Genomic DNA, 26,918 nt, shown 5'->3' on the forward strand with positions numbered 1-26,918 from the left:
CTGTACTTAGAAATACTCAGTTACATATGGCACACTACCGAGTACAAGTGTCTGAGAATATCAGTAAAATTAATTTTACCAAGCAGACGTTTGATCTCTGCCACACCTTTAGTTTATACTGCTTGTAGTGAGCTGTTGACAGGTTAGGCAGAATCTCAAATAAGCAGAGCTAATTTGAGAAAGTGCTGTTTTAATTTGACACAGTGATTTTAATTCACCCTAAAAAAGCAGTTTGACAATTCAGGCAATATCAACAGGATAAGATCATGGAGCCTCATCTTAGAAATCAGTGCAGCAAAATAATAAAAGTGTAGAAAACTTTGGCATTTCAGTGTCATCATTAATTTAGCTTCCTTCAATTGTACTATGAGCCTTTGTTTAACATAATGCAGGATATATTGTAAAGAACACACAAGATTAATAAAATGAACATAAATCCTTAATTTGTTTAGCATGGTCTTTAATGTGGTACAGTTTTATTGAGATTGAGAGCCATTTAAGATAAAGAGCCATTTCTGAAAAACACTAGGAAATTGTTCTTTGAAACTTGGCTCTTGTGTGTTCTATTGATAATGTAGTATGTTTCATAGTAGTTCTGGGCAATGCTGCTCTTGTAACTGTCAAGAGAGAGAAGATTGAAACCATATCCCACCTTTAGTTTCTCAGCTTTGCTAAACAGTCTGGAATGCTGATAAATTCGGATAAGATCTCAGAGTGTTTGAAAGCATTCCATCCTCTTTTAATCCCTGTCTCTAGTTCAGGTGGTGTATGAAGAGTAACACTGAAATATTTCTTCCATACCATACTTGAAGAATGTAAGAAGTCATATTTATTTGAGCTGTGGTAGTATTTCTAAATGATTTTGTTTTTTATCTCTTAGTGCTGGCCCCAAAGGTGATAACATCTACGAATGGAGATCAACCATTCTAGGGCCTCCAGGTTCAGTCTATGAGGGAGGTGTTTTCTTCCTTGACATCACATTTACACCAGAATATCCCTTCAAGCCTCCAAAGGTAAGAGACCTGTAGCTAACATCTTAAGTCATGAGTGCTAAACATGAATAGTATGTAGTGTTAATGGAATGCAGCCCATTTGAAATCCACTCTTCTTAAGAACAAACTTAAGCTCATTTTAGACATCACAGGAGTTTCTATTAGCTAATGTTAACAGCTTCTCCAGTCCTCCTGATAATTATTTTAGAGCTTGTTTTCTTTCTTCCTGCTTCTGTTTGTAAGAAGTGCTAAGCATTTAGTGCAAGCATTGGGACAGGACTGAAGAACTGAGAAGTAAATAAACTTGAGGAGAAATGCTACAAATACTTATTTCTCAAACAACTCATGTACTGTAAGCATAAGTTACATGTGTTTTGGCCACCAAAGTAGTATTTAATTTCTCAGTTTTGTTGGACACTGGTGTTGTTCACCTATTTGTACAGTAACCGACTTTCTGTAGGGGTGTTATATTTGTGAAGCTCGTACATTCCAGTGTTTCTGTGTTCCAGTGCCCTAAGGAAAATACCAGTGCAGGTGAATGTTATCCGGTGGTTCCAATATGTGACCACAGGAAAAGTGTTGGGTTACAAGAGGTGCTTGTGTATACACTTGGTGTTTGTCGTGTATCTGAAAGCATTTATGTGCATGTTTAACTTTCTATTTAAAAGTTGTTTGATTGATGAGATACATGTCAGTGGCTGCACCATCTCTCAGACTTTGGTCCAGTCTGCAGCACAAAGGACTTCTTCAGGCCATCAGTCCATCTCAACAGAGCAATGCTAATTGCTTACACAAGACAAATTAGTGCAAGCTTGCCAAATAAAGGAAACTGTTTGCCTGTTCTTGCTCACATAACTTCAGGGTTTCTGGTAGTACCAATAGATCCTTAAATTCTACCTTTAAGATAGGGTTCCAATTCACAAACAGCATGGTCTACCTTGGAACATCTCTAGTACTTTTCTGGTGATATCTATCCATCTCTTTTTGGAGATTCTCTGGCAATGGGTGGTTCTCATGTCAGAATTTAATTCACATTAGAGTAGTTTTTTTGTTTGTTTGTGTTTGTTTTCATTTTGTTTAATTTGCTGAATAATTTGTTGTCCAACCAACTGTATGCAATTTATTATGTTGTGAGCCCAGTAAGCATTTAAAGAGGGATCTTTTGCTTTTCCATGTGTACTTTGTTACACCTTTGCTTTCTATGCTACAGGTCAGAAGCATTTATCAGCCTAGGCTTGTTCAGACCCATCACAGAATCGTGGAATGGTTTGGATTGGAAAGGGCCTTAAAGATTATCTAGTTCCAACCTCCTTACTGTGGGAAGATATGCTTTCCACTAGACCATGTTGCTCAAAGCTCTACCCAGCATGGCTTTGAACATTTCCAGGGATGGAACATCCACAACTTTTCTGAGCAACCTGTTCCAGTGCCTCACCACTCTCACAATACGGAATTTCCTTCTAATATCTCATCTAAATTAACCCTTTTTCAATTTAAGGCCATTACTCCTTGTCCATGCCCTTGTAAAAGGTTTCTCTCCAGCTCTCCTGTGGGCCCCTTTAGGTACTGGAAGGCTGCTCTAAGGTTTCTCTAGAACCTTCTCTTCTCCAGTCTGAAGAAGCCCAACTCTCTCAACCTCTCTTCATAAGGGAGGTGCTCCAGCCTTTTGATTGTCTTGATGGCCCTCTTCTGGACTCATTCCAACAGGTCCATGTCCTTCTCATGTTGGGGACCCCAGAGCTGGATGCAGTGCTCCACAAGAGTTTGTGATTGTCAGATACAGGTGCAAGGATCTTGCATGTGGCCTTGTTGAACTTCATGAGTTCACAGACTCACCGCTCTCTGTTCCTCCTAGGCTACATGTCCTTGCTTCCACTTTCTGTACAGTTCCTTTGTGTGTTTGAAGTCGTCCAGGAGCTCCTTGTTTATCCATTTAGGCCCCTTCCCCTTCTCTGACAGATGGATCCCATCAGTGCTCAGCAGACCAGGTTTCCCAAAGCAAGTCTCATGGTCTTAATAGCCAAACCCCTGGCTGTGGCACCAGTCCCATAACCATTTGTTGGTTTGCTAGATTTGACTAGCTCTTTTGAACCCTTTCCCTTTGACCAGGAGGATTAATGAAAAAACTGCCCATGCTCCAGAGTCCTTTCCTGTTACTCCCAGGATTGCCTTATTTGGCGCTTTTTTTTTTCTGATATGATGCGTGTTTCCAATCTCAGAGCAGCAAAGTAGTTCTGTGGGGACACCTCAGTCTTTGGGGGGAAGTCTATTCCTGCAGATCTTTGCCATAGCAAACTTCCATTCTTCTTCATTATTGCCCCTCCCCTTCCCCCCCCCCCTTCCCTGTGTGCTGGTGGGAGTTTCTGGCTGCTTGGCATAGGCTGTGGGTCCAGTGCCGTTTGGAAACAGCTGTCTAACTCCTCCTCAGCAGCCCTGATGCCACACAGCTTTCTCACTGCCTCCTCCTGCTCAGCCAGCTGCTGCAGGAGGTCCTCCATCTGGGCAACACCTCTTGCTTGCAGGCCTGCTGGCTGTCCTGCCCAGGAGAAAGGTCTCAGCACTGCCTGCAGTCTGAGTCCTGCTCTGCAGGCTCTCACATCAGCAGAGGTATCCCTCCATCTGGGCAGAAGTATCTGCCGCTGGAAGGGTGGATGGTGCAGACACCCCAGCCAGAGTTGCAGCCCTTGCTCTCAGATGTGTTCCCACCAGGCTGCTTTGAGGGTCAAGTAGGATGCCTTGCAAGACCATACTGTAACTATCAGAGCTACTGAGACAGCCCTACATGCCAGGTTCCCAGATGCAGAACCAAATAAACAGTTATGTCATTCCAGTTCAGCTCTGCTTTCTGTTCAGTGATTCTGACTCTTTATCTTTGATAGATCTCTTTATCTTTGGATCTAAACCCTCATCCAGATGGAAAGAAGGGTGGGATTAAAACACCAAGCAGATAGGCACCACTTACTGAGGCCTTAAAAGACAAGTTTATAGTGACGATTCACTGTATTGTAGCAGTTTCATTTAAATGGAGTCTTTCATCTAGCAAAGTCCAAGTTGGTTTACAAACCACATGTATGCATGGAAGTAAAGTACATTTAGCTTCAGTCTTGTTGAGATGGTATATAGGATAAAGCATGGTGGTGCTGCAATAGAACACACTTTTTCTACTTGGGCACTTCAGGTTGAAATGAAGAACCTTCCTTTGAGAACCAAAGCTGCTCCTGTATTAAAATCTCCACTAGTGTTAATCAATAGTAATGTGGAAAATATGATTATCGTATTGCTCCTGCTTTATTCCTTGTATTTTGTTGATTTCAGACTGTCCAACTGCTTGCAGGAGTGAGTAAATATGGTTTGTGGATCATGTTTAAGAGGCCAATGTAATTACAGTAGCCTTCCTGTAAGTGCCTTTTAGGGCAAGAATTAAAGAAATAGCTAGTTGAAACAGAACCCCATTTTAATAATAAATACTCACAGAACAGTAGAGTCATTTTAAAATAGAGTAGAAAGTAATTTTAAAAGCCTTGTTCTCTGAAAAGATGAAGCTCTGTAAGGGAAAAGGAACAGCAACCCTTGAATCTTCCTTGGTAAGCCCTATAAGACCAGTGGAGGAAAACCTCTGTGAGTCTTTGGTAAGTCCTGTGAGGACAGTTCCTGCTGTGGTGGGCTGCCCAATGGTGAAGTGCCTGTAGTTGAACAGATTTCATGACCTGAAAAGGAAATGTCATTAGAGGATTTACTTTCTTAAATAAAATTAGGTGAAAATGGTCATCCTGGCAAGCTTTCAAGCCCTTAGGAATATGTGTGAGAGAAGATGTTGAGGCATAAACACTGAGAAATGCTCAGTGTGTGATGAAGGATATACAGGTGTAGCCTTTGAGAACTGGGTCTAGCTCCAGCTGAGGGTTTGATTCAGTATGTTGGAGCAAATGTTCTTGGAGAGGATGTTGCTGAAAGAGAGCCAAAAGACTGTGCTAGAAGTGATATTTAGATTCCTGTGAGGATATTAAGAGGGACTGCACTACTGTGCTTGAGGTTGGAGAAATGAAAGATCTTAAGATTTGACTTGGAAATGTGTTGCACAGTACAAGGAACTTCAGTGGGAGAAATCTGATACGGAGACAGATACTCTCTTTCATGTTCTATATATGTATAATGGAGTTATTTTGCATTTAATTGAGTATTCTATACAATACCTTGAAAATACTAGTGTTAATCTGTTCTCTGCTTTTTATACTTTCTCATTTTGTGTTGTATTCTGATTTTGCCTGTGTTTTAGATAGCAAATGAATCAGGCACATGCTGGGTGTGCCTGGATTTAGGAGAATCCGATAAACAAGTATAATTGGAATTTAAGAGTTCAGTATTTGTACTATTACAATGGACATTTTCCCAAGAGTTACATTATAGATGGGTTAGATTTCATTTATCGAGGTGAAAACAGTAGCTTGTGTTGACCTGGTGTGTGTGCTTTGATCATTTGTATTAATAACCTCTAACCACTTCCTTCCACCCACTCCTATTCTGCTGCTTGTGTAAATTAACCTCTGCTATCACTTCAGGGTAAGGTTGAGATTAGCTTCTTTTATGTCTTTTCAAAAGCTGTGCTTAATTCCACGTAGTTACTGCATTAATGTAATCTCAGGTGGGACATTTCCAAAAGATTGTTCAGTTACACTATATTTTTCTGCTATTCCACATGCTGTTCTCTTCATTACCTTCTAAGTAACTCAGTTTCTTTTGATTTTGGTCTGAATGTACTAGGTTTATGTGAGATTTTTTTTCCCTCTTTAGAATGTAATGAGCATTTATTTGAAATATTTTTGTTTGTTTTCAAGTGGGCCTCCAATTTCTCCCTCTTCCAGTTCCATTTGGTTTCCCTGCACTGCTGGCTTTTGTGCCATCAGCAAAAATTGTAAATGGCAAACAACTGGACTATATGTGTCTAACACCATCCTAGTTCTGAGTTGCTGCTAAAGTGAAAACAAATCTAGATTTTTTTTCCCACAGTGCTTGGTAGAGTTCCTCTAACTGGAGAAAACTGTTTCAGTGTCAAGGATATATCCTTTAAGGATTATATCTTAAGGTGTGTTAAGAAACCAGGCTGTTACGCAAGTATATGGGAGTCTTCTTTCATTTTCACTTTGCCCTCCTTCATGAAAAATAATTTAAAAATAAATCTTACTCTTAAAGGCAAACAGCATTCATGCTTTGTCATTACCTATTAGTCAACTGAACTGAGAGGCTGTTTATGGAGTATTTAGCTTTTGTGTTGAGAATCAGGATTAACAACTTTCTGTCTTTACAAATTAGAACTGTTGACCTATGTTAATTTAGTCCTTATTGTATCAACTTGGAAATACTCCATGCTTCCCCTTCTGGAAGTGTTTAAACTGTCAAAATTGTTACCTCGCTTACAGTTTGAAACCATCTTGGAAGGAGGCCAAAGATGCAGGTCAAAAACAGAATACTGAGCAAGCAGCAGGGCTGGGCCGAGGGCTGCTCAGGAACCCAAGGCAGAGCCATTTGCCAGCAACTGCAAATGCCACAAACGTGTTTTGCCCTGACCAGTGTGGGCTGGGGCAAGTACAGCAGAGGCAGATCCGCCCTCTGCTCAGGCTGGTGCACGTGGACTTCCACATGACTGCAGGAAGTAATTGCTGCCTTTCCTCCGAAGATTAGATGATGTGGGAAACAAAGGTCATGTTGGTTTCTTGTCTGTTGTACTTCTGAGGCTCCCTAGGTAGAAAGCATCAGGAGTTCTTGGTTTTGGAGTGGCAGCTTGCTGCAGAAGGTGTGGGAGGTTAACACATCTCTGCTCTCTTGCAGTCATTTCCCTATTTCCCCCATAATGTGCAAACATGCAGGGATTTGGGGTTTCCTTTGTTTGCTTCCTGTTTTAATCCAAAATCCAAGCAGCTCACAAGAAATAAAGCATAAAATCTCCCCAAGCATGCAGTGTGGGTGTCTCCTGTGTGACAAGTAACCTCTTTTGCAAGTCCAAAAATAGCACATGTGCTCTGTGCATTGGGAGCATTCTTGGAAACGCTGCATGGATTCAGTGCACGGGGACATGCCAGTCACCAGAGCTCTGTAGCTGTTTCCCCTGTGCCTGTTCACCAGGCCTGTCACAGAGAATGAGGGTCACAGGTAATTTTTTGCATCAGAAAGGTAGTAGAAAAAATGAGGATTGACTGACAAGTTTTATGTGTGGGCTGGTCCCATTTCATGAGAAAGCACTAGTGTGTTCTTGTCATACCACACGCTTTCCAAGTGTGTTTTGCAAATACTCCTGTGACCTATAAACAGACAGTAAAATTTCTAGGTGTGGATAGCTGACAAATTTAGATGATTTAGGATATGAACCCACCAGCCTTTATCCATGCGCATTATCCTAATCCATGCAAATTGCACCCAATTTGTTGTGGCTGTTCACCCAGAGAGTCAGGGTAAGGCCTCTCTGCAGGTCCCATGGTGTTCTGAGAACAGCTCCTGGTGCTTGTGTTTCCCTTTCCCGTAACTTCTGTGGCAAGCTGCCTAGCTCAGTCATCTCATGAAAAGAAGTAAATCTAACTAACTTCCCCCATTGCTGAGCCTCTTAGAAGTGATGGAAGTTGTGCCTTGGTGATTCCAAGTGCCTTTGCCTGTCTGGAGGATTTTACAAATCCTTGGGAGTCCAGAAGGAGAAAAATGCTGGTGTTAAGGCCTCGGGCTCTTTTGTCGCTGGGTACAAAAAGACAAAAATTAATTAAAAAAAAGTGGAAAAAATTAAGCCCAGCTGTTTTTTGCGTTGACCGTGGAAGTGGGCTCCTGAGACTGTCACTCGTTTTTGTTCTAAACCCGGCTCTTTTTCGTTTCCGCCGCGAGAGGGCGGCGGCGGCGCGGGGAGCGCGGCGTGGGTCAGCCCGGGACCCGGGCGCTGCTTCGCTCCCTCGCTTGGTGCTTCTGTGCTGTCCCCTGCGCACAGCCTGTGGCACCCGGCACACCCGCTCACACCCCTCTCTTGCAGGTAACGTTCCGGACAAGGATCTACCACTGTAACATTAACAGCCAAGGCGTCATCTGCCTGGACATTTTAAAAGACAACTGGAGTCCAGCATTAACCATTTCTAAAGTTCTCCTCTCCATCTGCTCCCTCCTCACAGACTGTAACCCCGGTAAGTCCACCTGCCACCTTGCATTCCTCCCAGCACCTACATAACGTGTCCCTCCTCATTCCGTTGGTTCGGCCAGCTCAGCTCATGCCTCTGGTGGAGCACATTTCCCTCTCCAGGACAGTGAGAGAGGGGCTGGAGGTTGGTGGGGGGCAGCTATACCTTACCAGCCTGCTGTTCACCGCTCCTCAGGCTGACCCATGGGGAAACAGGTGATCCTCCTGCGCATGAAAACTTCTTCCCCTTCCAAACCCAGTCTTCACTGCTCTGTAGGGCTACAGTAATTCACTGACAGAGCTTGAAGAGTCGCAAACAGTTCTGAAAACAGGGGAGTTGACTTTTTACTTTCTGTCATCCATTTAAAGAAGTTACCAGCTATGCCACAAGTGGTCATCACTGCTGCTCTAACTCACCCGCTGTCCACACGAGTTAAGAGGAATTTGTTTCCAAAGTCATTTTACAAGGCTGCATTTCTGTATGTCTAAATAGGAGAGAAAGGCCAGATTTCACAATGCAATAAACTTGTACTAAACCCATTCTTGAGATTTTCTTTCCTAGAAGGCAGCTTTACATTGTTACAAGTACACTTTGTGTGAGTATCTCAGGCACCCTTAGAAGGAATAAAATAAACCTGAAATGTATGAATTGGTGAAAACTTTCAGTAATACAAAATATGACTGGATTGTTGTGTCTTAAATTTCCTAAAACTTTATTGGCATTTCACTCTATTAAATTACAGGTTAGTACATCACCATAAATGCACAAAATCAGAGGAGATACAGATCATCAATTTAGTATGCTGAGGTAAAGCACAGTGTGCTTTACCTGTGTGTTTGCCTTGTATGAAATTTGCACTTCAGCTTTATTTAAAAGTTTTTATTCGGTACCTTGAAATAAGCACTGTGTTTCCTTTTCAGCTGACCCCCTGGTTGGAAGCATTGCCACTCAGTACATGACTAACAGAGCAGAGCATGACAGAATGGCCAGACAATGGACCAAAAGATATGCTACATAAATTGGATTTTCGTCAAACTCTTACATTATTTGTCTGTGATGGAAAGAGCTGCTTATGATTTTGAAGGGGTGGGGGGAGGGAGGGTGCTGGTAAAGAGTAGGGTATTTCTATAACAGATTTTATTCAGTCTTTTATTTCCTAAGATTTTGTTGTTGTAACTTAAGGTATCTTGCTACAGTAGACAGCTAGGATTTGGAATAGCATACTTTAAGACTGTAATTAGTTCAGCAATATTAGCTCACATATAGTACCGAGAAGAATGTAAACTTCTTAGACTTCTTTGGTTTTCAGTTTGCTTGCAATATGTAAAAGATTAAAACAGCTTAATTTTGTACAGGTAAATAGGTTGACATTTATGTAAAAGTCCTTTCAAGACTCTACACACTGTTTTTGATTTGTGTTTGTTTGGGTTTGAGGGATTTATTTTTTTCTGGGTTGAGTTTCTTTTTTTTTTTTTTTTTTTTTTTTTTTTGTATAAAGATGTTGGGATTGTTTTTCCCTATGGAGGGCACATTGGTATTTAACAAATCCTTTCTAAAGACTGTCATCTCATTATCTGTGATATGGAGAGGTGGATATATGGCCTCATATATGAAATGAGAAGTAGTTAATGTATTATTTTATAAGCCAATCTATCTTTGTGAAAAGAATAAAGGGTTTAATCAGGACTTATGGTAACCTGTAGTGAAATACCTTAAGCTGTTTAACTGTAAGGTGTGGAATAGGAGTCACTCAGTGGATTGGTTGTATGTTGTGGGCTACCTAAGTCTGCATTTGTTACTGTGCTAATAAAAAGATGTTTAAAAAAAAAAGGAATAAGAAAAGATTTCTACTTAGTCCCTTGCTTTGTCATTTTGCCAGAATGGTGTCTCTGTTTGCTTTGAAGGATTTATGCTGTGGTTAAGGACAAGAAGATCTGCAGGTGAGTGCACTGACTGCTTCTATTTTAGGAAGACAGTTCTAGACAATCATACAATGAATGACAGCATAAGACCTTCACAACCATTCACTAAGTGTTGTACAGGGACCTGGCCATGAGGAGGTAACTTGCCACAGAAGAGTCCACAACAGTTACTTTTTAGCTCAAGTTTTCACAGCCTTGCTTCTGCAGGACTGGCATGTTGTTTGAAAGTACAACCAGAAAAGTGTAAGCTATCTGGAAGGGAAAGAGGCAGGAAGTAAAAAGAAGAAAATAATGTCTTGATGCTTTTCTGGTGGAGTGGTCTATTCACATTTGGAAGAGAAGGAATCATGTCCTGGTAAGGTAGCAGACAACACTGTAAAAGAGTATCTATAGATCTTTAACTACCTATAAAGATTATCTCCTAGAGACATAGTGTTTACATTGAGGTGTGTAGCAACAGAGCAATTGGTTGTGGACATGGCATTTCTGACCGCTCCCTTAAGGTAAAGGCCGGAAGCACAGATTCATTTTCACATGGTGAGTACTTCACCTCATGACATTCTTGTGAGTGCTGGGTGGTCATCTGCGCTCTCAGATTTGGTTTGGTACTTTAAAATAAATTCTGTATGTATTTCATTTACATACTTCTCTTCCTATCTAGGTACAGAGCAAATCTAACTTGGTCCAAAGTAATCTGTTAATTAGAGGTGTCCTTCCTTTCCTTTGCTGGGTGGGTAGTAGCAGCATATCCTCATCTGGCTGAACTGCTGTCATTTGACACAGTGCATGTTTTGGTGTATGAGCTCCTTCAGCTGTTTGCCTGTTTAGTATATAGCTACATCACACTAGGAGCATCTCTGGTAATCTTTTCCTCTCCTCTACTGAGTAAAGAGATAGATGGCTTCATCTCACTAGGTTTTTGCCAGCTTCTTTCCACCAGGACATGTCAAATTAACTGTTGTAACCGGTGAGGGTGAATGATTTGTAGAGTGTTTATTCAGCAGGATAGAGGCTTTAGAGGAACAGAGAAAGATGGATTAGTTTACTAATTTGTTTTCTTCTTTATAATAATTTTTCTCCATTATCTTGTGAAGGGACTCTGGTTTTGCAGAAGGTAAGTGATCCCAGTGACCTAGAACAGAGTTTGTGTCAGTGGAGCAGTAAGAACAAAATAAATGTTCTGCCCATTAGCTACAATGTTATCCTCTGTACTTTGCTTATTCACCCTATGTAAAACTCTACTACAGCAAGTTTCATTTTTACTCAGTACCAGCCACTGTGTGCATATCGTTTGCAGAGGAGACACCAGATTTTCCATCACTGGTCAGTAAAACACTACGATACTTAGAAAAACATCAGAATAAGTTTATGAAAGAAAACAGTGCGTAGTGATTTAAAGGCCTCAAATTATCTAAATGCTAAATTTAGCCCGGTCAAAGAAAATGTGTTTGTGTTTATGTAGTCTATTTGAAAAAATGTCTTTAGTAATTCAGAGGATACTGTTTCTGTTGCCTGTCTTCAAACACTGTAAGTCCTGGGAGTCCAGTGGAGTGAGTGAGCAAGCTACACTTGCACTACACAGCTCTGGCAGCCTACAGGTGACATCAGTCTTGGCAGAAGAATTGGCACGGAGTCTGCAGCATGCAGAGCTGAACAGGAACCAGTCATCCCCATTCTTTCCATCTCCAGGCATTTTAAGTTCACCCTGACTTGTCAACCTGCGCTCCCTTCCTTGCCTCTAGGGTCAGCTTTAGTGATGTGCTGTTAGTAGACATCTTCGCTCATTTTGATTGATCCAAGGGTGATTCAAGCCCCTTCCAGAAGAAAGGTTCTGCAGAGCTGGAGAGGAACATGACCCATTCCTTGGTAAGAGGTTGCAGCGAGGAGCTGAACCATTGCTGCTCTGAAGTCACCTCCACTTCCCAAGCGTGCAGGAAGATGCGGAGCCTTCTGGGCAGGGAGAAGCCTGAAGTACACGTGTGTTCAGTAGGAAATGAGTGAGGAGGGAGTGTCATCCTGCAGCATCGCTGGGGACAATGACTGTTACTGGCCAGGTGGGGGGGAGGTCGTGCTATAGTGCTTACTCAGCTGCGGTGTTGCAATGGAAACAATTGTATGTTGCTGGCAGGGCATTACGAAAGCTTGCTCATTCATAATTGCTCTCTTATCTTACTCCTTGGCCACAGCAATTCAAACTATATTGAGCAAAGCACATAAGCAGTTTCGTCTACCTTCATTATAATGGTAGGGATTCCGGCTTAATTTTTAGTGAAGTGTACGACTGCTCTGACATTAATCATGCTGACAGGCTTTAGTAATGCTGACAGGCTTTATTAATCAGTATTCAGGAAGAACAATACTATGAGCTTAATTGTGATCATTAAGCACACTATTTAGCAGTTATGATATGACAGTGCAAATATTGCTTGTGGTTTTGCTGATTCACAGTGAAAAATCTCAGTATTTGTTCAAAAGAGGATTAATTTAGTGGAAAATGCAGAAACTGGGTACTTCACTCCCTCTCTCTGCTCTTGCCTTCAAATATAAAGAAAAGCTAGCATCAATTAGTACAGGAGGTTGCTAGATGCCAAAAACTGGCCCTTGTCTTTGGGAAAAGTTGTTCATTCTGTCAGTTTTGTTCAGTTTACTGCCAGGCTGGCCTGGAACAGCAGATTCCTGCAGCACACAGATTTGCCAGTGTTGTGTCAAACACAGCACACGCAGTTGTGCTCCTGCAGCCAGACCATGTGCAGTGCATGAAGACTGGGACCATTTGTATAGGTATTTCTGGGCATTTGCCACAGGGATGTCTCCAAACAGGCAGCCTCCTACCCTCCTTAGCCCCCACCTGCAGACTCATACAGCACTTTGTACCAGTTGTTATCTGGCCTAGGGAGGGTGGATTGCTGCAGCTTGCCTTAGCAGCCAGGTAAGCATGCTCGAAGCAGAGCCCAGCAACACCTCCTGCACAGAAAATACAAAATATGTTTCTCAGTAAAATTACCACGTATGGGAATATGGCTGATTTGTAGTGGACACGCTGGAACAAACCCACAGCTATGTTGTCCTTAGGTTGTTGTTCAATCAGTGAGTGCTCTGAAAGCTTTTCTGGTTTGTACAAATGAATTCCTGACCTGAAAGCAGTGCTTACTAGACTTTGTTGACAAGGTACATGTTGGGGTATTTCCCAGAAGATGTGGGGGGTGATTTTTTTATGATTTTGTTGGGTTTTTTTTCTTTCAGACACTAGCAAAACATCAGTGGCTAAATCTGATAACTGTTTCTCCTGTTCCATATGCTTCTCCTACAGCAAGACACTGATCTCAGCCTCTTGCAGCATCAAAAAGCCCCGTGGCCCTGTTTAAGGTCAAGGTAAAAGAACTGTTGCCATTTCAAATATATCACCTTCCCAAATTGAATGCCTTATTGCAGCTAATACTTTTTGTGACTACAGGCTATAGATCTGCAGGAGGATTATATACTGGTAAGCTTGTTGATTTGTCCCTCAACATGGCTGTATCCAGGCATAGTAAAAGCCCCTGCTAGAGAGGTATCCATCTATCCCTTCCTCCTCCATAATGCTGGTTGCAAAATAACTGCTCTCATAAAGTGCTTTTTGAGGCTTTATCACCAACAGCTTTTACAAGCCAAGTCTGTGAGAAGGAAGGATACCTCTTAGCTATAAGCTTGCTGATTTTATTGTTGAATGATATTATTGCTTTAAGTGAAACTGCAAGAAGCAAATGGCACAAAAAAGACTTAGACTGTGACCTGGCACCAGGAGACAATGCTAAGCTAGTCTAGTTTTCACAGTTATTCCCTTTGCTCTTCCTTCCAGGCAAGGGAAATGTTGATTTGTTCTGGGACTGGGACAGCTTGCTAGCTAAGAAGGTGAAGGGTTCAAGCAGTGTTTTCCGATCTGTCACAGTCACTTCCCACAGTCTCACTTTCTCGGCCCTTGCCCATTGCTGAGCTGCTTCTGTTTCGACTTGCCTTTGGTCCAGGAGGTCAGTTTTGTTTCCCAAGACAATAACTGCAACCTACAAATCAAACAAGAGGGTGAGCTTTATACCAAAACCATGCACCAGTCACAATCATTTTAAACAGCAGGCAAGTAGCAACACAGTTCAGACTTGTTCTGTAACAGCAGTGGCACAAGGTAAATTGCATGTAGTTTGGAGGATCAGGGTCTGGGATTTGAATTAGCCTCATTTGCTTATGGGTTGGAAGCTTGTTTTAATCATAGGATATGCAGGACTTCCTCTTCTCAACACCCTACTCCCTGCCCTCAATGACTGCTTGAAGGAAAACAATACCCAAGAGATCCAAAGTTAAACGTCCCTATTCTCCACTTACTTGCCAGTTGAGCTGCTCTAGACAAATGATAAGAGCATGACATCAGAGTAGGTCACAGCAGCAGATGCTCCAGAGATGAAAAAATGCCCAGCAGCAGAGAGCCTAGATCCCACAGAGGTGGATTTTGCCCTGTTTGCTTCTTTCCCAAGCCCCATCCTGCAATATAAATAAAGCCAAGCGTGCCAGCACCCCTGGCAGGCTGGGCTATGGGGCCCCTCTCCCAGCTCAGCCCTGCCGGCTGCCCAGCCCCAGGCACCAAGAGCCACCCCAAAGACTGAAGGGGACAATCTGCTTGAGAGGGGCAGATGAGCACCAGCAGCATCCTCGGGGGAGCAGTTTCAAGAGCAGCTGGTTAGCTAAGGGGAGCGGCACAGTGGCATCAACTCAGATCTGCAGTTGTAAGGATCCATCTAGTGACTTGTGTATCACCCAAATAGTCCAGCGTGGCTGAGCTCAGTAAGTGCATGAAGCCTTCCCAGTACTACAGCTCTAGGAAGTGCCAAAGGCAGTGCTGGCCACGTGAAGCTACTGCTCCTCCTTATAATAAGTTAACTGTTTTCTAAAAATGCTTTATCAGCACCAGCTCACTCTTAGGGGAAACCATGCCAACATTTTTAGTTTAAGGTCCTAAGTCAAACTCTGTTTTCATCTCTACACTAATGGTTTAACAAAGATCAAGTGATAAAGTCCTCTCTTGCTGATGATTTGTGGGGTTTGCTGTGGCCACACCTGCTTGCTCTTTCCTGTTCATCAGGCTAACTCCAGAATGCCTTCTGCTTCTTTCCAGCTAGAGATGTTACTCCTGTTCCTGTGAGGTCTGAGCCTTCCTTTTCTACAGCAGTCCAGGGTGTTTGGAAAAAAAATGCTGCTTAGGGTTTTTTCCCCCTCCTGTGAGGGTTTTGAAAGAAGCTATAATCATGTGTATTTACTGCATGCTCCAGCTGAATTTTAGCTATGGCAAAGCTCTGTCAGTGTAGCAGAACAAAACCTCTATTTAGTATAAAATTTGGCCAGGCTTTAAGGTGCATGCTGGAGAGCAGCCACAGCCAGCAGAAGCAAAGAACCAGCCATCAGTGCTTTCTGTCATCTGCCACACAATAGGGGACTGTGCCACTCAACGAGTTGAAGTTCTGCCAGCTCAGAAGCACCATGTGTAGAGATACATCCCCAATTCAGTACAGAATTCACTCTAGCAGACACCAGACTTTAAGTCACAGAAACATTAATCTGCTGATTAACAGTTATTTTAAAGTAGGACTCCTGATCTCACCTTGTATACTTTAAAGCCTATTTTTAAATGGAAATCACGGAGATGAAAAATATTTTATCCATTTTACTGTGGCCAGCACTTTTTAAACTGTTAATCCTCAGTCAAAATCACAATTTTAGGCTCTCCAAAAGGATAAGCAAATTAGCTGTTTTCTAAAATACCTGTATGCAATGAGAGAGAAGAGCTCTGACAGGTAACACAGAGGAGCAGGACGCAGATCCTGTTGGGGCTGTGACTCCCTCTCTGCATTACAACATGCTGTATAGCACCAAATCAGGGCCATCACAAAACACAGTGCCTGGGAAAAATTTCCTGCTTGTCCACCTTTCCTTGCCCTGCAGGCGAGTTATGTTTGGCTCCTGTGTCCCTGATATACGTGACAGTCTGCAGCTCACACCAGCCCTACCACCTAACATACCTCTCCTGTGACTGCACCTTCGTCTGCCGTCAAACTTGAGCCTGCCTTCCTCCACCACCCTGTGTGCTGTCAGTACAAAACAAGTTACATTTTTGCAAAGTGTCTCCCTACCATTATCCAATTAATTCTTCATGCCGTTGTTTTTTTGCTTTTTTATTTCTTTTAAACAGCATAGAACAGGCATTTGAAAAGCTGTAGGCTAAAGACATTTAACAGGGAAAACTACTCCAGAATACAGATACTGTAGGAAAAGCTGTAATGCTAATGCCACATGCACATTATATTTGTTTAGCTAAGCTGGAACACTGTCAGCTGAAAACACTAGCTGCTTTCTAAGGGAAAATAGACCAGTCATTTCACACAATTGAATTGATTCAATATGGTTGTTAAAATACATTAAAGCTGCTTTGCCAATTGACTAATGTCTGGGAGACCCATTGTCAATTACACTAGTTTGTAAGCCATCAAGTACATGAATACAAAACAAACAAAGATAATGCTCTTCCTTATATTATTCTGTGCACTTGACTTCCCCTGTACAATATCTAAAAAAACATGAGCTGCACTGCTGTAGACCATGTGTTTTATTAGTCTTAAGTGTCCTGGCTGGTGCATTCAGCTGACTGAATTTTAGCTGTAGTAGAGGAAATAAGGAGGGAGAAAAAAGAAAAAAACATTCTTTCGCATGACCTGCATGGCAAGTGAATTAAGCTTCCCTAGCATGTGAAGGCCTCCTTCTTGCTGGGTTGGCCAAGGCTGTGAGTACATTCATTTTCCTTTGTACATGACGTTTACAGAAGCAAAAGCTGGACTTTGCAACCTTAACTTCCTATCACTGATGCAGCATTTAGCCAACCATGCACTTACCTCCTTTTTGTCCCTGAAGACGTCGATCTCCTTTTTGAGCAGTTCGACTCTTTGGAACGCTTCGAGGCTGGTCACAGCGTACACCAGGACGAAGCCATCAGCCACAGAGAAATAGTGCTTGGGCAATTCCACGCCCTCCTGCAGACCCCTGGTGTCATAGAGCCGCAACTGCTCCTTCACGCCTCGGTCTGTCTCCACCGATGCCAAATACACATCTTCCATTGTGGCACCCTCTTCTAAGCCTGTTTGAAAACAAGCAGGAATGTTCCACTCCTGTAAGTAAAGCCTCCCTATAAGAATTATTTGCAGTGCAGCAGAATTTTGCAGAGTGACTTCACAAGGCCTTGACCTTGCCTGGTATCACCATGGAGGGCTGTATTCATAGATGACTTCACTACCTATTTCCAATAGTGACACTGTAAATACATTAACATGTAAGCACATAATCATGCCTGTAAAATCAATCTATATAACAGGCACATTCAGAATAGGATAAGATACATGCTCTCCTCCCAAGTTTTCCAAATTCCAACCACCCAGTTGCACCAGTTCTGTGCCAAACATGCTGCAAAAGGAGCCTGCCCAAACATACCCTTTTGGAACAACAGCCAGGGAACACCAGATAGTCAAGTACTAATATTTAAGCCTCCTCATAATGAGGCAGAAGCAAGACCCAAAGGAATAATTCTGGAAATGCATGTGCATTGGTGGTACCATTAACCCACACGTGGAATTAAGTGAGAAAGGGAAGGGGATGCTTGCAGGCAAACAAAGTTGCATGGTATATTTCCTCAAATACACGGTGAGCTTTTTCCATCCCCTAGGGATTTAAAATTACTCAGATTGCTAATGGGAACAAGTTCATTTGTTGCAAGGCAAGAGCACGCACAAGGTAACAAGCTTTCCTATATGTGTCACCTGTTCCTCCCCGACTATCTGCATTATGGGCCCTCCTTCCCTCCTCCTCTCCACTTAGTAAATCTGAGGTAATTCAAGGCAGCTTGATTTGAACTAATTTACATTATTTTTCCTAAGACAAACCTGAAAACACATAAATTACCTTAGCTTTGTGTTCCTCCTGGATGCAGGTGCATAACGTTACACGTTGAAAAAAGTCTATGTGTAGTGTAGCTGGGCCACTTTCAGAGTTGGTTTTAAGTATTCATATAAACCCTCTGCAACCTACGTTTTTGCCTCCACTGCACTCCTATATACAATTGTTTGCTGTTGCAGGACTACAATAATGAGTCCTGCTTTATTCTCTTTGTCTGCCAAAAAGGGACCATTTTAGTGTATTGTTTAAGAAAACACAAAGGATTATCTGGCCTATGAAAATAAGGATTTTGCTATATTCAATGACACTATTCAAAACACTTCACATTGACAAACAAGCTAAAGCATTCCACCCACGCTGATGGTTTCCCATGATGTATGTAGCATTCCTGTGCAGGAAAATGGCATAAGCTGTTCTTTTTGCCCCTCTCTGTGCAGTCTTCATAGATCAAACTCTTATTAGGTTTCCAAAGATTTAATTTATCTTGCCTCCACATACAGCCATGCTAATGTGAAGGACAAAGAAAAGGTTAATAAAAAGAGGAAGCACAAATGCGTCCTGTGTGATTGTAGAATCTGTTAAAGGGGCTTTTTAAGAGGCTGAGGCAGTAACAAAGCCCTTTCTGGATATAGCACTGTTGTTTAGACACTGCACTATATTCTTGCTCTGCCTTGTTGCATTGTACAGACAGGCCAAGGAAATATCTGAAATCAGTAAATATGGCTTTGGCAAGAAGGAAGGAACCATAAGTACATAAGTTTTACTTTTAAAAAGCAACAAATAATATTGTACAGTAATTTAACAGCCTCTAATATATCCACATTATCCTGTGACAATCTATTCCTAGTGGCATCAAAAGCAGCAATGAAAAGTATGTCTTTTAACACCGTATTTAAAAATGAAGAGAAAAATTTAAGACCCAAGACTTAACTCAGCAGAATAGAGCAACAAATTTTGATGTGAAACAGGGAGGGGCACTTAGGAGGGAGTTGAAATTTATGCACCAATATCAGATTCCAGAGGCGAAACTTCACCTACATGTACTGAGGGAGGGAACACATGCAAGTAATTTCCTAAGTAAACATATACAATTTTTAGAACCTGTGTCACCTTATTCTAGGTCCTGCTCCTAAAGCCCAGACCACCTACCAGCCACATCTTGTTGACAATGATGTTTACACTTCTTGTTAGGAGCATCCCATTCAAACATGGGTTAGGCAAGTTGTTGTAAGAGAAGCAACACTAGTCAGTGTCCTAGAAAGGTGCTGGCACCATCCCATCCTCCCTGCCACAAAGACCTGCTTCTCCTTCCCCTCACTGGCATCCCCAGGCATCCTTCTACCATCTCTACCTGGGTGGGCAAGGGTAGCTTGTGCTGAGAAGTTACTGTCCTGCAGACTGCTGCCAGCTTGAGTAGTTTTTTCCATGGAGCAGAGCACTACAGTAGGCCAGCTTTCAGGTTCAGAAGTTAGAGGGGTGAAGGGGAACTAACAACATAGTGCACAGTGTCATGTTTCCTTTGATGACTAAAGATACAAAAAAGTTGGAGAGAGAAAGGAGGAATAGACAGAAGTGATGCCACTCTCCAGCACCTACTCAGCTGGTGAAAATCTTAGGAGAGGCAGAGAGGTCTTTTTTTTTTTTTTTTTTTTACTAAGTGCTGCCACAGAGGAACTGCAATGGGAAGCCTCAGTCATAAATTGGGTGTTGTTCCAACCCCTTGTGGCTTCCCAATGAGGAAAAGAAAAGGCTCAGTATACTAATGAATACTGCACACACAGGCTAGGTACAGCAGATAGATGGCAAAAACCTAAGTAAATCAAAATTTCAAGAGGGATGGAATTTCAAAAGTACCCAGTTGGGTCTTGAACATTAATGCAGTACAAATTTTATGTCTTCTTGAGTACTTTTGAAGATCTCCCGTGTAATGTCTTTTTCCCCTTTTCCAGAGGAATTCAGCAGACCTCCTAAAACCTGCTATTCCTTCTGTTTGTAAACTGCAGAATAACAGGCTTTTCTTATTTAGATTTAAAAAGACAATGTATCAGAGGATCCTTGACTTGGGAAAGAGCTGGACAATCCTCAAGAGGAGCTAATCTGTTTAGATTTAGCTGCTAGGGAAGTACTGGTCCCACCAACAAATAGCCAGGTTGTGACTCTCATTTACATACATTCAGTTCCATTTTCATCTATTTCTAAAATGCAAAGCTGACTGCACCTCTATCACCAGGTAGTTTTAATTTAAGAAGTGAAGATGTAAAAAGGTATCTCTGCCCATGGCAAGGGGGTTGGAAGGAGATGATCTTTAAGGTCCCTTCCAACACAAACCATTCTGTGATTCTATGAATGCATAATTAGGTTAATTAGCCTCCACATCCACATCGTGAAAGCCAAAACCCCAAATCCCTCCATCTGGAACAAGAGAGGCAATTTCTCTCATTATGCCTTCTACCACAGTAATATATGATGTTCTTATTCCTAGCTAGTAAGAGGATCTCAAGTAGCTGCTTATGAATAACCTGGCCATACCAGCTATTTACACAGCCAGGAGGCAGAGATAAGTTTCCTACAAGGGAGAGTTCTCATCTCCTCCTGTTGAACTGATAAGCTTTAGTACAGGTTGAGAGGCCAGAAATATTTTAAGGGCAGAAGGAAGACTCCTTTCTGCACCATCACTGAACAGGAGCACTGTTTAAGGAAAAACATCCATCCTCTTTACAGACATGTCCTCTGCCAAAGCTAAGCCTCCTAACCTGGTAAAGAGAGATCAGGCCAAACAGTGCCAGGTACCACAGGTACTTAGTGGGACAATGTTCTGCTGCCAGTCAAGGCTGGCTTTTCATGACTGAGGAAATGAGACTGGCCCCTCTTTCTTCAGGACAGCAAGAGAAGGTGGAGGACAAACACAACACTTAAGTCACAAAAAGGGAGATCATCCCAGGTACCAGGCAATCGCAGAATCAGAGAATAGTTAAGGCTGAAAAAGATTTCTAAGATCATTGAGTCAAACTGTTCAGTCAGCATAGCCAAGCCCACCACTCAACCATGTCCCCAAGAGCCACATCTACATGGTTTTCAAACACTTGCAGAAATGGTGATTCCACCACTTCCCTGGCAGCCTGCTCCAATGCCTGAACATTCTTACAGTGGAGACATTTTTCCTAATATCCAATCTAAACCTCCCCTGGAACAACTTGAGGCCATTTCCTCTTGTCCTGTTGTTTGTTACTTGGGAGAACAGACCAACCCCCTTCTGGCTACACTCTTGTGTCAGGTATCTGCAGAGAGCAATAAGGTTCCCCTTTGGAGCCTCCTCTTCTCTGGGTTGAACAAACCCAGCTCCCTCAGCTGCTCCTCATCACAGCAGTGCACCAGACCCTTTCCTTCACCAGCTTGATTTCCCTTCTCTGGACCCACTCCAGCCCTTCAACATCTTTCTTGTAGAGAGCATCCCAAAACTGAACACAGGATTCAAGGTGCTGCCTCATCAATGGTGAGCACAGGGGGACAATCACTGGTCACACCATTTCTGATAGGCCAGACTGCCTTCGGCCTTCTTGTCCACCTGGGCACACTGCTGTACCTGTATGTGTACCACATACATATCCTTAACAACTGTTTGCCCTGACCTATGGCAATACAGTCCCCACATGACTCAATATTAAATCTGCACCCATTTCAAACATTTTCTTTGTTTTTGTTTTGTTTTTTTTTTTTTTTTTAATTCCTTGTACTAGTTTGGTGAGAGTGTCTGCCATGCAATAGCTACATAATTTTATGTGGCTCTGAGAGCACCTCTCATCTACATCCTCTCCTTTCCAATCTTGGGACACAAGATTGGAAATTCCCTCGCAGTTTAAAGCCTAGCACAAAATCCAGTATCAGACATTGTTGCTCACATGCTATAGGGACACAGATAGTCCTTTTTTTGGGGTATTCCTCCTTCCTGAGTACTCTTTCCTCTTTGACCTCAAGCAATTTTAGTGTCTTTGCAAGAGTGTTAGCTGCTGACCACGTAAGTAAAAATGGCAGTTACGGACTCCATCTATGACAAAGCCAGGGAGACCTGAAGGTGTGTGTTTTTCTAGGAAAAGAAACAGTGCCACTGGGTTTACAACACCATCACCAAGTACACAGCCACAAGCACAGGCCCAAAGCCAAAGGCTTTACACAGCAGCGTGAAACCTCCAAGGACTCTAATCACTTCCCTGACACCAGCTGTGCCACCACCCCTTTTTACAGGAAAGTCAACAGGAGGCACTGAACATTGACAGACTCATGGCTGATTTACAGCCAGGAGTATGCCCTCGTGACAGTGGCTGAGCCACCTCGGAGAATGGCAGCAGACCTTGTGTTCTGAGCCTCCAACCAAGTTCTAGCATACCTCTTGTCACTGAGAGGAGGATGTGCCTACCATCAGAACAGAAATAGTCCCTGTATTGGCTCGACCATCCTCCCCGCAGCTCCTGGGTCCTTGGAGCGGATGCAGAGCTGCTCCTGACGTCAGTCAGGAAGCACAGGTTTTGAAACAGCTTGTGTCCATGCTGCCATGCCCAGTGAGCTCCCTTGCTGGTTGGCTCTGAATAGGCTTTCAGCAAACATGAGTCCCTTCTTGCCTCCAGCCAAAAAGGCTCAAAGCCAAGATGTACATTTCAGCTTTCTGGAGCTCACAAGCTTTAGGAAATGAGGATCAAGATCCCGTAATCATGTTTTAGGTGAGGAAGGGTCACCCCTGCAATGGTAGCACTATCCTGCAGTTTAAAGCAGCTCAGCTAAGGAGCAGATAAAGACTCACCATTCCTCAAACTCTGTCCTTGCATAGTGAGATCCTCACAATGGCATCCTGCCTCTGCAATTCAGGAGTTAAATCACTACAGAGTGGAACAGTAGCTGAAGGTCTTCTGGGGACCATTTCCACCAGCCCATACTAGTGGCGCTCTCTGCCACAAGTGCCTATGTGCTGAGGAAGAGGCAGGGAGGATAGTGACCACTCAGCAGGACTGCCTAAAGTACCAGTTTATCAGTCGATCCCCCCAAAGGTACCTGATGGCCTCTACAGGGATTATCAAAATTGCTGGGCTGTGGCCACTCAACTCTTGGGGTTGCAGCAGCTATATAATAATCCTCTCCATATCTTGATCTTGACTCTGCTACTTGCCCTCTTTCTCTGAATGTCTTAGGAATATGATATGACCAAAATCACAGAAAACAGGAAACTACCTTCTTCCTTCTCCCCTTGCACTCCCCATCCACTATCAGCTCTTTCTTCCCTTATCAGTAACTTCAAAAAATAAGAGCAGAGCTGCAGTCAAGGAAAATGATATTTTAACTGCAGAGGGGCTGGAGGGGGAGGTCTGCACTGCTCAGTGGCCAAGCTGGAGCAGGGTATTTGGGAGTGACAGGGGGACACCCATGGCTAAACCCCAGGCATGAGGCCTCCCACTGGTTATGTCAGCCAGTGTCCATGACGTTGTATAATCACATACATGGCTGGCTCCATAAATAGCTCCTCTGATCAGCAACACCCAAATAACCTTCTTGCCTGGGTTGCTAATAGGAGGCAGGAATTAATGCAAGGCAATACGATTTAAGTAACGTGGCCTTGCTCATGCTGCCTGGGTGTCTCTGACAGGCCGGGTGTCTCTCTCACCTGGCCGGGCACAGAGGAGAGGCAGGTTGGTAGCAAAGGGAAAAACCTTCAGCCTGCAAAGCTCTGCAGCCTTCACGTTGACAGCTACACGGGGCTACGTGCCTAGCGCTCGGTAGGATGCTGGAAACAGATGTTGCTGCAACATTAGAGGAAATCCTCCCTTTAAACACGGGTATTAGCACACAGTTTTGTATCAGCTTTGCCAGCAAATTCCTCCCATCCACACATTTTAAAGGTGCAGTGTTGTAAAGCACCATGCTAGAAATCCTTCTGTTTATCCGGCTCAAGAAAAAAAGTGTGAAGTGACTAAACATATTCTGTCAAAGCCCTGGTGCCACCCCTTGTTTCTAGGTGAGGCAGGAATAATTTGTCAGCCTGATGATCATTGCCCTCCCTTTCAAAGCCAAATTTAGGAACAGGGAAACCTGCCTGCTTTGCCTTCATTCCCTTTTTTTTTTGTGCACAGCAAATATCAGGCATCCCTTGTTCCTCTGTCAAGTCTGTTTTCCCCACGAGGATTTCTTAGAGAGCTGAGACTCTTGGCCTTCAAAATTCAGCACAGAACATGGAAACTAAAGCTGAGCTGTTTTTTTTTTTTAACCAGAGCTTCAATTAAGTGTTAGCCAAGACTAAGCAAAATAAAGCTCTAAGAAGATGAAACAAAAGTCTAAACAGTGTCTACACTCATCATGTGACAGCTATTTAGTTTTCAGGCATCTACATCTTTCAGGGAACAAGATATTTCTTTTATAAATATGCAGCAGGCACATCACCTACTTTCAGTGTTTGTTTCTTTTTAAACATTCTTATGTTTTATTACTGGGAACATCATGGAATGAGTTCTTCTCCAAGACTCCTTTAAAAATCCATAAGCAAGGGACTATAAATTTTAAGAATAGCCCAGAGATGCCACAAAACCACATTAACTTCCTCCTTCACCTCAGCACAGCTTGCAGTTCTCCATTACTGGAGTTTTGGGGCCCACACCAAACAGGATGCTAGAAAATGAAACAACCTCCCCCCAAAAGTAAAAATGTCTCACCAACAGTATGCTTTCCATAGAGAAGCTGCTCCAAAATCGCAGTCTTTCCCACTGAGGCCATTCCACAAACCACCACCTTGTAGCCCTTTCCCATGTTTCCCGAGGGCCGGTCCTGCAGCGGAGCCCTGTGCAGACACGGGAGGCTGTGAGCCTGGCACGGGTGGGAGCCAGCCACGGTGCAGGGATGGGCACGGTGCAGGGATGGGCACCGGCGGGAGCCGAGCCCAGGGAAGGCACAAGGCAAAGTGTGAAGCAGCGGGGGCACAGCTCCCTCCCAGCGACTGATATTTTTAGGACTAGAGTTTCCTCCCACACCATTTTCTCAGGTTTTAGGCTGCTGCCAGTGGTGCTGATGCTTGCCTGCACCCCCGACACTTGTCCTGTCATGTTTGGGGAGACTGGGAGCACTGGAGCATGCACACCCCCAGGGAAAGGGCTGTGTTTGTTGGTGTGTGTGTGCACAGTGTTATCGGGCTTCCTTGGGTTTGCAGTGGGCTTGATGGTATCTCATGGTACCAGGATAGCTTCTGGAAATGCAAGAAAATGGTGGTTCCTTCTCTTTTATTCTGCTCACAGGAAGTTTCTAGCTTTTATGGATTAGGAACTACGAAACAGGAGCAAAGTTAAATGCAAAAGCACAGGAAAGAAAATGCAGAAGCAGGTTGTTTCTAAAGCAGGTCTGCTTTAAAGCACTTGGATGGGTGGGGGTTGATCCTAGCCAGAGACATCCAGCAGGTAGGAGCACTTTCCTCTGTTAGGGGATCCATGGCAGGCCCTGGCTCAGTTTGCTGTTTGGAGCAATTTCCCACAGAGAGAGCTGAAGAGTACCTTTTCTGGACCAGGAGGGGCTGGCGTTGTCCTGCTTCAATTCCAGTTTAACCAGGCAATGCTTCGCAAGCCAGGGTGCTCTGAAAAGCATATGCTGAAAAACAGAAAGTTCATTCTGCAGCCACAGGTAGAGAGGCAGAAATGACTTGCAGGCCAGGAAAGTCTAACTCATAGAATAATAGAATGGCTTGAGTTGGAAGGCAGATTAAAGATCCTCTCCTTCCAGCCCCCTGCCATGGGTAGGGATGCCACCAATGAGACCAGGTTGCTCAAATCCAACCTGTGCCATGCCATATGCAGGAGGGATGGGAGCAGGGACAGGAGCAGATCAGTGGGTAAGGCCAGGGTATGCAGAACCAGGGACCATGGTGCCTTCTCCCTACCCTCCAATGAAAAGGTTTTAGGATTTTTTTTACAGCTTTCTCCATCTCAGGGTGAATAGAATAGAATAGAATAGAATAGAATAGAATAGAATAGAATAGAATAGAATAGAATAGAATAGAATAGAATAGAATAGAATAGAATAGAATCATTAGGTTGGAAGACACCTTTAAGATCATCCAGTCCAAACATCAACCCAGAAACAGCACTGTAACCACTAAACCACATCATCCAGCACCAGATCCAAGCACCTTTTAAATGCCTCCAGGGATAGTGACTCTGCAACATCCCCGGGCAACCTATTACAGAGCCTGACCGCCCAAAGAGTGAAAAATTTTCTTCTAATACCTAATCTGAGTCTCCTCTGTCACGGCTGAAGGCCGTTTCCTCTGGTCCTCTCACTGCAGTCCCAGCAGAGGACACTGACCCCATCCTCACTACATTCTCCTTCCAGGAGTCGTAGAGAGGGATGAGGTTCCCCCTGAGCGTCCTCTTCTCAAAACTAAACAAACCCAGCTCCCTCAGCCGTTCTTCATAATCCTACAATTTTAAAATTATTATTATTTTAGAGGATCTTGTTGTTTTTTAAGGCTTCTTTTCAGGGTTTCAAGCCAAGTCCCAACCCAATCCCTGACCGGGGTTGTTTTGGGGTTCGGGGAGAGAGGGTGTCTCGGGGGATGCCGCGTCTCGCCCAGCTCCTGCCCCAGGTGCAGCCCCCGGGCGGGCCGTGCCCCACTGCCCCGGCCCCCGAGCGCGCCCCCGGGGCCGCCCCCCTGCCGCGAGCGCGCACCTGGACCGAGTGTCCCGGCCGGCCCCACGGCCCCGCTCGGGCCCCGCCCCCGGAGCCCATTGGCGAGCGCGGGGGGCCGGGCCGGGCCGCGCCGGGCCGGGCTGGGCTGGGCTGGGCGGGGAGCGACGCGCGGCCCTCACGCCCTCAGGACTACATTACCCAGGAGGCATCTCTGCCGCCGCAGGAAGTGTGTTGCGGCC

At 43.7% G+C, this 26,918-nt stretch overlaps 2 protein-coding genes across 2 annotated transcripts in view; one reads left to right on the top strand and one right to left on the bottom strand.

The window, feature by feature from the left end:
• Positions 1-9,170, top strand: part of LOC134046025 (ubiquitin-conjugating enzyme E2 E1-like) — a 44,604-nt gene extending 35,434 nt beyond the window's left edge. Inside the window, 3 exon segments of the mRNA XM_062496238.1 lie at positions 881-1,013; positions 7,999-8,146; positions 9,061-9,170. Of these exon segments, the coding sequence (XP_062352222.1) occupies positions 881-1,013; positions 7,999-8,146; positions 9,061-9,158 (379 nt within the window). The 3' untranslated portion in view covers positions 9,159-9,170.
• Positions 9,171-13,862: 4,692 nt separating this feature from the next.
• NKIRAS1 (NFKB inhibitor interacting Ras like 1) lies at positions 13,863-24,813 on the bottom strand. The gene is made up of 3 exons (XM_062496251.1): positions 24,720-24,813; positions 16,974-17,215; positions 13,863-14,102 (listed from the first exon to the last, which is right to left on the bottom strand). Exons 1-3 carry the CDS (start codon positions 24,811-24,813, stop codon positions 13,863-13,865), a joined length of 576 nt encoding a protein of 191 aa, XP_062352235.1.
• Between the last annotated feature and the right edge of the window lie 2,105 nt (positions 24,814-26,918).

The sequence above is a fragment of the Cinclus cinclus genome, chromosome 1 (assembly GCF_963662255.1).
Source record: "Cinclus cinclus chromosome 1, bCinCin1.1, whole genome shotgun sequence".
NCBI lineage: Eukaryota > Metazoa > Chordata > Aves > Passeriformes > Cinclidae > Cinclus > Cinclus cinclus.

Coding starts and splice junctions, on each gene's coding strand:
- NKIRAS1 (XM_062496251.1), bottom strand. CDS start 24,813: ATGGGAAAGGGCTACAAGGTGGTGGTTTGTGGAATGGCCTCAGTGGGA. Junction 17,216..24,719: donor CTATGGAAAGCATACTGTTG/GTGAGACATTTT, acceptor GTTTTCAAACAG/GCTTAGAAGAGGGTGCCACA. Junction 14,103..16,973: donor TCTTCAGGGACAAAAAGGAG/GTAAGTGCATGG, acceptor TTTGATTTGTAG/GTTGCAGTTATTGTCTTGGG.